This window comes from Sorghum bicolor, chromosome 2 (assembly GCF_000003195.3).
Source record: "Sorghum bicolor cultivar BTx623 chromosome 2, Sorghum_bicolor_NCBIv3, whole genome shotgun sequence".
Classification (NCBI taxonomy): Eukaryota; Viridiplantae; Streptophyta; class Magnoliopsida; order Poales; family Poaceae; genus Sorghum; species Sorghum bicolor.
In genome coordinates this window covers 9,476,860-9,486,237 of record NC_012871.2, presented here as the reverse complement: position 1 = coordinate 9,486,237, position 9,378 = coordinate 9,476,860, and the positions used below count along the sequence as shown (strand labels likewise).

At 44.1% G+C, this 9,378-nt stretch overlaps 1 protein-coding gene across 2 annotated transcripts; it reads left to right on the top strand.

Moving 5' to 3' along the window:
* On the top strand, positions 329–5,567 carry LOC8081806. Of its 2 annotated transcripts, none has more exons than XM_021454680.1 (6): positions 329–1,096; positions 1,871–2,085; positions 4,006–4,183; positions 4,262–4,347; positions 4,798–4,889; positions 5,012–5,567. In XM_021454680.1, the coding sequence occupies exons 1-6, from the start codon at positions 626–628 to the stop codon at positions 5,269–5,271; spliced, it is 1,302 nt and encodes a 433-aa protein (XP_021310355.1). In that variant the 5' UTR covers positions 329–625; the 3' UTR covers positions 5,272–5,567. The 2 variants fall into 2 exon arrangements, with proteins under 2 accessions (XP_021310355.1, XP_002461754.2); XM_002461709.2 differs by having other exon boundaries at positions 333–1,096; positions 3,961–4,183.

Sequence of the window (9,378 nt, the reverse complement as noted above, 5' to 3'; positions counted from 1 at the left end):
TGTAATTTGTTTTTTTATTAGTTTCTAAAAACCCCTCCCGACATCCTTCCGACACATCCGATGTGACAACCAAAAAAATTTTCGTTCCCAATCTAAACAGGCCTTAAGAAAAATAAAATCGGTGACACTTTATCAAAAACCGAGTGCCCGTAGATGCAACTTTGCTGGGTGCCCGTAGCAGCAGAGCCGAAAGCTGAGATCCGGAGACAAGACAATAGACACACACACACGGGCAGACCGGTGTGCACTGCACGGAGGGAATCAACCAACCAGACCAGAGAACTGCAACGGAACGGAACGGGAGTAGCAGGAGAGAGAGGAGACGCGACGCGAAGTGGAAACCCAACCGGCAAACGGAACGGAAACCTCTCTCTCTCTCTCTCTCTCTCTCTCTCTCTCGGCTCCTCCCTCTCCTTGGTTCGCTGCTGCTGTCGCCCGCCACGACGGCGCCTCCTCCACTTCCAGATCTTCCCGCCGCCCCCCCCAAAATAGCGCCCACCAAAACCCTACCCCGCCTGCCCGTGCCCGCCCCTCCCCTCCCGTCCCCTCTCCTCGCGGTCTCCGCCCCCGGCCCCCGCGCCACGGGAGCAATAAACCCTAGCCCCACCTCCGCCGCCCCTCCGCCATGGCCGGCCCATCCGGCGCCTCCTCCTCCTCCTCCTCCTCCTCGCGCGGCGTCGGTGGTGGCGTCGTCGACCGGTTCTACAGCCCGCCCCACGTGCGCCGCCAGCAGCAGGAGGAGCAGCTGCAGCGGCTCAAGGGCCTGGCCCAGGGGCAGGGGCAGCAGCGTCCGTCGTCCCCGTCAACAGCGGCGGGGACGCTCACGCCCAGGGCCGCCGCCGCCGCCGCCGCCAGGCAGCAGAAGACGCCACCGGCCGAGACGCCCACGCCCGCCCCGGTCAACGAGCCCGAGAGGCGGGCCGCCGACGCGCCCTCCAAGCCGCGGCCCGTGTCCGCGCCGCCGCCGGCCTCCACCGCCAAGGCGGCGGATGCGGTCACCGCCGCTCCCCCCGCGGCGGCGCTGGATGAGGCGGGGAATCTCGACAGGTTCCTCAGCTCCACCACGCCATCTGTGCCCGTGCACTACTTGCCCAAGGTCTGGCTCCGCAGATTCTTGTTCCTCTTTCGGTGGAATTTTAAGTTGCGTGCCTGGCTTTCCTTGCACCGGTTGCGTTGCGCGTCGGTGCTTGGTTTGACTGCGACGAAACGTCTATGGCTGCTAGAATCATTGCGGCGAAAACTGCTGCTGATTGTTAGATTTTCGACTGGTGGTGCCAAATTCGTATTGCTGCTGTCAATCATTGTGATTGGGGAAAGTTTGGGACCCGTAGCTGTGAAGAAACTTTGCTTTTCTCTAGTGCCAAGTTACACATCAACGATTGGAGAATTAGATTAGAGAATATTCCATTTTTTCATATATTTATGCCAACTTGTTTTATATATCTGTGCTGCATGAGTGTGTTACTGTTGGTGATTTTTTTAAAAAGTTTTTTACCTAGTACACAATTGGAAAGTGTTGCTAGAGCGATCAATATCAACTGCACTGATGTAGAAACCCTTTTCTTCAAACAAAGAACTGTTAGCTCAAAGGTTGGGATGAGTTCCCAATGTTGATGTTGCAGTCATGTGAGTCAGCCAACCTAGGTTCTTTCCCTGGGCAAGCCAGTTGGGAAGCACTTAGTGCCAAAAAGAATATAATCAGTAGCCTTATTTTATGGTCAGGCCAGCAGTCCTGCTTCCAGGAGAGGGACAATTTATATTCATCATAGAAAACGGAGTTTTTTTGTGAGATTTATTGAATATGTTGCTTTTGAGTTCTTTTTTCCTCGGTTTGATTTGTTTTATGATAAATGATGATGCATTTATCCAGACCAGCATGAGGGGATGGAGGATTGCTGATGTTACGAATTCTCGACCATATTTCTGCCTTGGAGATCTCTGGGAGGCTTTCAAGGAGTGGAGCTTTTACGGGGCTGGTGTCCCCCTTGTCTTAAGTGGAAGTGAATCTGTGATTCAGTATTATGTGCCGTACCTTTCTGGTATACAGCTGTATGTGGACCCTTCAAAGCTTTCATCAAGGACCAGGTAAGATAGTGTATAAGATCAACATTTGTTTTATGTTCTTTATTTTTTGTCAGATACAATTTTCTGTTCTTCAATAGCCTTCTTTATAAATGTGAAACGGAAGGAAATAATCTCATGGCTTCTGAATCCTTGAAATTAGTTATGAACTTGAACCTTCATGCATTGCTTTTTTATCTGTATTCTGTAGCGAGGAGACTGCATTTTCTTATGGCTTGTATGCATTGTGCTGTTACCTTTTGACCATCTTGACAACCAAAATATTCCATTCTGTTTAGATTCATTTACATCTCAAAATTTTGCATCATACAAAGGATTAACTTGCTTAAGAAAGTCCAGGAAATTTGAATGCTTCAGTTTTTTTGTGACTAGAGTTTAATATCAGAGGGTTGGTAAAATTTTATTTTCTTCTACTGTTCGCATTTCAGCTATTAAAAAGGTATTCTGATGTGACAGGATAGGGCCTTCTGGTAGGCAGCAGATCGATTGGCCTATTGGATTTTAAATGGAGATCTAAAAATGTTAGAGCACTTTAGCTCAGTTTTGAACTCTAAAGCTCTAATGTGAGGTGGGCTAAAGTTTAGAGCTAGCTTTAGATCACTTGTTTGGGACTTCAGCTCTAAAGTTTAGAGCAGCGGATCCAAACAGGCCCTTATACTTATTGAACAATAAAAAATGGTTTCAGTTTAGAAAATCCTTTCCTTTCTGATTGAGTCTAGAAAATCCTGTTGATGAATGACACTAACTAAGCTTTGTTTTTCTGATTCCATGTAATGTAATATAAAACTGCATATTGTCTATTGAGCACTTGAGGGAGTAAATATTTGATCTAAAAAGAATGTGTACAGCTTTTCCCTGGTTTGTCTCCCAAGTGATTTTGTAGTCAGGTTATTTCATAGTTGCCAATACATCTTTTTGTTTGTTATTCATGTGTGTGACGCTCCATGAAATTCGACTGCTCAGTATAAGAGTCTTTCATCTGGTTAAATTGCCAATGGAAATTGAATACTGAGATGCAACTCATCTATTCACTTTCTGTATGTGGTCGTGAATCTGGTTTTGATATTATTCTTCCTTGACTCATGAGACCCTTCTTGTATTGAGGAGTTCCTTGGATTAATTCAGTTGTGGTTGATTGATCTGTTGCTCATCTGATCTTACTTTTCTTGAACTCGATTGATCATATCATGTTTAACTTGGTTGTCCAACATGATTCTAGGACTAAAATCATTGTAAGAACAATGCAATGGGAGCAAGGAACCTCCTCTTCTACCCAAAACCACTTAGGCATTTTGTTGTTCCGTTTATTGGGTTAGCTTTAGATTGCCCATGAATAAATGTGTTCTTTAGGATATGTCTTAATGTCTTATTACTTCAGTGGGGATGAAAGTGTACTTATAGAAACTACCATCAGGATAGATGACACTTTTTCTAAAGAGGTAAGTTGTCATTGGATTTGACAGTCACTCATCCATTGTACATGAGTTGATTGAATTATCACATTATTGGAGCCTAGAGCAGAAAGAGGGGATGTAACTTAGTCCTTTTGCTGACTCTTGATATTTCCTAATAATGCAAACAGCACCTTTTCTAGAACTTTGAGAAATCTAGTTTATTTTACCTGTATGATTTGTAGCTGTGTGTTTTGTTGTAGCCTTACAACCCACAGGTCACTAGGATTTGCAAGTCTTTTAGCTGTGTATTGTTCATTGCGTGGAACCTAGTTCTACATAAGGACATCAAAATAAGCATCAAAACTCAAAGAAATCAGCATGGATTGTCTAAAGGCTTTTTTTCCCATTATGGTTGTTCTTTTCTTGGTTCTGCAGTTTTCATAGCTCGTAACACTGTCTTAGTTAATTTTCTCGCTTAATTAAGGCATCCTTGGGAGGAAAGTGATGGGGAATCTATGGATACTAGCAGTGAAGGTAGCAGTGAAACTGATGCTGACCGATTAAGAAGCTCAACCGGGGAAGCAACATGTCGATTGGACGGTGGCTTTCAAAGGGATGGTGATGAAATGCACTCACCATCAACTCGTCCAATTTTTGAATATCTTGAGACGGATCCACCATTTGGTAGAGAGCCTTTAACAGACAAGGCAAGCCTTTATTTCATATGTCAAATGAAATGACTAGACACGTTATTTGTTGACACTTTACTCTAAATTTCAATTCAGGTATCAGTTCTTGCAAGTAAATTTCCAGATTTGAAGACATTCAGAAGTTGTGACCTCCTGCCAACCAGTTGGATGTCTGTTGCATGGTATGTCTATAATGCTCTTGGATTCTCTGACATCATTTACAGTGCAATCTTTTGAGTGGTAGCATCTCTGAAGTGTGCTGCTCCTTTTTGGTTGATGTCTAATCTTTTGACTATTCCATTTCTTATAGGGCAAACTTCCAACTTTACCATTTTAAGTGTTTACATAACTAATTCTCAACTTTATGATACCAAATTAATTTGTGTTCATTGCACTGCCAACAGTTTTGTGAGACCTCATGTCACAGTTGTTGTGCTTGTTATTAGTTACTAGTGCTTATAAGTTTCTATATAACAAGAATTGTCATCCTTGTACTGTGGTTCAAATAGAGGGTGCACTTCATATTGACTGATTACAAAGGGGTACTTGCTAAATTTCAGTTAAATAACTTTTGTAAAAGTTTTAGAGCAGTACTGTAACTGAAGTTTTGCTATGACTCTACACAATTGCAGGTACCCTATCTATAGAATCCCAACTGGACCAACACTCAAGGATTTGGATGCATGTTTCTTGACATTTCATTACTTATCAACACCTTCCAAGGGTATGTTCCATCTTTTGCTGGTATCTAGTCTTTTCTTGCACCAGATAAACTCCCCTCATTCTTTGTTGCTGTATGAGCTTCCATTCTTCAGTTCATTTGATAGCTAGATTCCTTTTTCACAGATACGGATCCCAGCACACCAGCATGCCCCAGTTTTGGGGGCCTTAATTGCTGTATGAACGCCGCTGGTAAACTAACATTGCCCGTCTTTGGACTGGCATCATACAAATTGAAGAGCTCTATTTGGTCCTCAAATAGGCCTGAGGAGCAGCAGCTTGCAGCTTCGTTGATGCAGACAGCAGATGACTGGCTACGCCATCGCCAAGTGTACCATCCAGACTTCCGATTCTTTCTCACCCACTACAACACAGCATTGAGATGACACGAGATGGCTGCATCTCGCTGTAAATTGTCTTTATTATTAGTATGTTATATGTTGTTGGCTGAGCCGGGCTACCTGTAACACTATGTTGTTGATCGCGTAACATAGCGCTTCTCTGAACTTTTTTGGTATGGTTCAGTAGTTCAAGCCAGACAGCTAATTTGTAACTTCTGCAATAATTCTTTTGATGTAGGTAAACTTTTGAGAGTAAACATTATGGAGATCTGTAAAACAGAAACTGATGGTTATAAATTTTTTAAACTTATAGACCTGAGAACACATTGCTCATCATTCAATTTCACCTTGTGTTAAATGTTTTCATCTAAGACCCAGAATATTTGGTGCTATTAGAGCGATGATTAGTTTCTGTATTTCTGTTCCTCGAAAGGTGACCTCTGAGGCTCTTGCAAAATCTAGCGACAAAAATGAAGATTTTTACGGTGGTTATAGATGTCATTTTACGTTAAATCGTGTGGGCACCCTCCATTTCCAAAGCTCGTATCTTGGAAAGTGGAAGCAAGGAGTGAGTACTCTCTCCCAACTCTTGCGTAATTTACTCAAACATTTGGATACTGTCTAAAATTGGTGCCGGCTATCAAATCCATACTGTCTAAAATTGGTGCCGACTATCAAATCCATTTGGTTCTGATCCCATCTAAGGTGAAACCAGCATGTTCTGGTGCCATCTAAGGTGAAACCAAGCTGGGGGTTGGCACCCTCATAGAGTCCTATGACAAGGTTATGTTGAGTCATGACAGGTGAGTCATATAATAGGTTATGTCTTCACGGGCAAAGTGGTGCTCGAACGTCGAACATGATGTCTAATGGGACAGGTGAGGCACCGAGTAGAATCGAGCAATGAGCTGCATTGTGGTTGGTGCACCCTAGCGGCCCAGCCTCACCTAGCGCATGGGCACCCTTGTGTAGGACATGACGAATCCTCTTGAGCCATGATTTTTTACTATCGGTTGCATGCCTGCCATCTGGTGTGGTGGCGTCTAAGTTTTATGTGGCTATGCCCTTGTTGGGAATGGAGATTCGAAAGAGGAGAGGACCAAGGGCAAAGGAGGAGCTATGGATGTATATGAAGCCTTGAGTTTCTATTAGGCGATGGGTGAATGACAACTTAAATGCATGAGGCCTGATGGAGTGTGGTGTGCTATGGGTTTCGATAAGTGAATGACAAAAAATAAATAAAACAAAGCACATCTAACATATAATGTATACTTATCTAATATATACTACATATTGTTTTGTTGAAGTTGTTCTAAAAAATACCTAGGCATCAATATTAGATCTGCCCCTATTGGACGAAAGATGAACAAAAGGATATCATACGAATGAGATGACATGCAGGCCATGCCACCTCATAGCAAAAACCATAACAATGTCACCTAATACCAATTTAAACTAGTCTAAGGGGCCAAAATTGGTAACTGAGATACGATAGTCATGTTTTGATATGGCCCCTCCACCCGCTCCTTTGCTTAGGTTCTACCTAGTTTTCAAAATGTTTTGGCATAAGCCTGCTAAAGATATAGACCCTATATATCACCAAGAAAGGCATAACCTGATTGATAAAGATGGGCATAACCTAATTGATAAAGATGAGATATGACTCAAAGACATGTTGACTTGTCGTGTGCTACAAGGATCCTAGATCAGGATAGAGCCTCATCAGGTGACATCCCATATCACATCATCAGCCATCACTAGTTTCAAAAAAAAAACATGGACACTCCATGGGGACACCATACATCTACATATGAACACAAAAAATACAATCCATCAACATCATGATAAAATCATGGAAATGGATGACAAAGGGGGAGTTTGAACTCAATTCAAAACATCCTATATCATGTCTCATATGTGAATTAGTGGTAATATACTCCTCAGAATGAATATCTTTGTTGCAAACAACTCTCTTTGTATATGCCTTTTTGATTAGCAGATGACAAAGGAGAGATTGTATACAAAGCAAGATAGAGGATGAGATCATGATTAAGGAGGAATACATATCACTATGTCCAGAGATAGGGAGAATTGGAAATTTGATGATTCCATGGACATAGGGGGAGCACAATCAAAACCAAAAGGCTCAAGTGCTAAGGTTGAGGTCATTTTCCCCCTATCTCTATAAATTGAAAACTCCTAGGATAGGCCATTTTTCTGTGTCGTTGTGCTTTAATTTTAGGGTGTGTAGATATTGTAGGAACATAGTGTTTTCCACCCATTTTGAAAGGTATGAAGTTACAGACATTATGCCTATCACCATATTATATTATTTTTAGGAAGAACACAATATACTCCCTCTGTCTCTAAATAAATCAATTTCTATAATTCATGTCGGTCATTTTTTTTAAAGTTTGACTAACTTTAATAAAAACGAATAACATCTATGTCATAAAATGAGCACCTTATGAAAAAATATTCTATGGTAAATCTAATAATACTAATTTGATACTATAAATCTTAATTTTGATTTTCTAAAAATTTAGTCAAAGTTTAAAAATTTTGACATAAGACAATGGTAGGAATCTAATTTTTTTTTAGAGACAAAGGGAGTATTAGTGTTCGCGTCTACTATCCGGTATTATAGTTGTTTATCTTTGCGATTCGTATATTTCATTTTATGATGACACATGGTGCTTCTAAAATTGATTGATCAAGTATAAGTTTTGTGAGGCTTGTAGTTTTCATCTAGAAATAAATGTGTGCTTGTATTTGTACGGTGAGGATATTTCCAATCCATCCCTGGCCCTGGCCCATGGTACATCCGGCTCAGCCCAACCCAGTTGAGTAGTCGGCCGATCGAGCCCGCCGTCCTCATCCTTTGTACGTAGGCTCTCCGCTCTCGGCCCGCACGCCGCACCCCCTCCCCCGCGTTGATCTCCCCGATCCGGCCACCGCTCCCCCACCTCTCTCGCATCTCACGCCAACGCCCACCGGCGTCCTCGTCCCTTCGTGCCGGCGAGCGGCGGGGAGGGAGCTTTCCACCTCGTCTCAGGAAGGCACCCTCTGGCGTCCTCCCTCCGTGTCGGCGAGCGGCGGAGATCCGCCGTTCTGACCTCATAGAGTCCTATGACAGGTTATGTTGAGTCATGACAGGTGAGTCATATAATAGGTTATGTCTTCACGGGCAAAGTGGTGCTCGAACGTCAAACATGATGTCTAATGGGACAGGTGAGGCACCGAGTAGAATCGAGCAATGAGATGCATTGTGGTTGGTGCACCCTAGCGGCCCAGCCTCACCTAGCGCATGGGCACCCTTGTGTAGGACATGACAAATCCTCTTGAGCCATGATTTTTTTGACTATCGGTTGCATGCCTGCCATCTGGTGTGGTGGCGTCTAAGTTTTATGTGGCTATGCCCTTGTTGGGAATTGAGATTCGAAAGAGGAGAGGACCAAGGGCGAAGGAGGAGCTATGGATGTACATGAAGCCTTGAGTTTCTATTAGGCGATGGGTGAATGACAACTTAAATGCATGAGGCCTGATGGAGTGTGGTGTGCTATGGGTTTTGATAAGTGAATGACAAAAAATGAATAAAACAAAGCACACCTAACATATAATGTATACTTACTAGCCACTTCGGCAGTTTGCGGAAAAAACGACGTCGTGGAGCCATAGCTGGTGATTTGGACTTCTTTGCCCCGGCCTCTTCGATTATCGCATGCCAGTTAATTACTCGCCTCGATTGTCATCTACGCCGCCCACTTGCCCAGTCGTTGCCTGTTCGCTTTGTTAAAAGGACTCGAAGCGCTGCTCGCATCACAGCTCCACTCGACAGTCCTCGCTCTCGATCGATAGTACTCGCCGCTAACTCGCCAGGCTCCAACCTAGCGTGCTCGCCGGCGTGCTCGCCGCGCCGCCACTCGCGCTCGCCGGTCCGTCGCGTGCATGGCTTCATCTCGCTCGAGCCGCTCGTGCTCATGCTCGCCGCGCCGCTCGCCGGCCAGGGAGATCGCCCCAGATTCACTGTTCGAGTCTGTGCCAGACTCCATCACATCGCAAGAGGTGCCGGACTCCATCGTGCTGGACTCGGAGATGGTGCCGGACTTCGTCGCGACGGACTCTGAGATGGTGCCGGAAACCTTGCCGCCG

What these genes read in the sequence shown, in the direction of transcription:
- LOC8081806 (XM_002461709.2), top strand. Translation starts at nt 626, where the DNA reads ATGGCCGGCCCATCCGGCGCCTCCTCCTCCTCCTCCTCCTCCTCGCGC. An exon ending in CCGTGCACTACTTGCCCAAG is followed by an intron (nt 1,097 to 1,870) that starts GTCTGGCTCCGC and finishes GCATTTATCCAG; the next exon opens with ACCAGCATGAGGGGATGGAG. An exon ending in AGTTGGATGTCTGTTGCATG is followed by an intron (nt 4,348 to 4,797) that starts GTATGTCTATAA and finishes ACACAATTGCAG; the next exon opens with GTACCCTATCTATAGAATCC.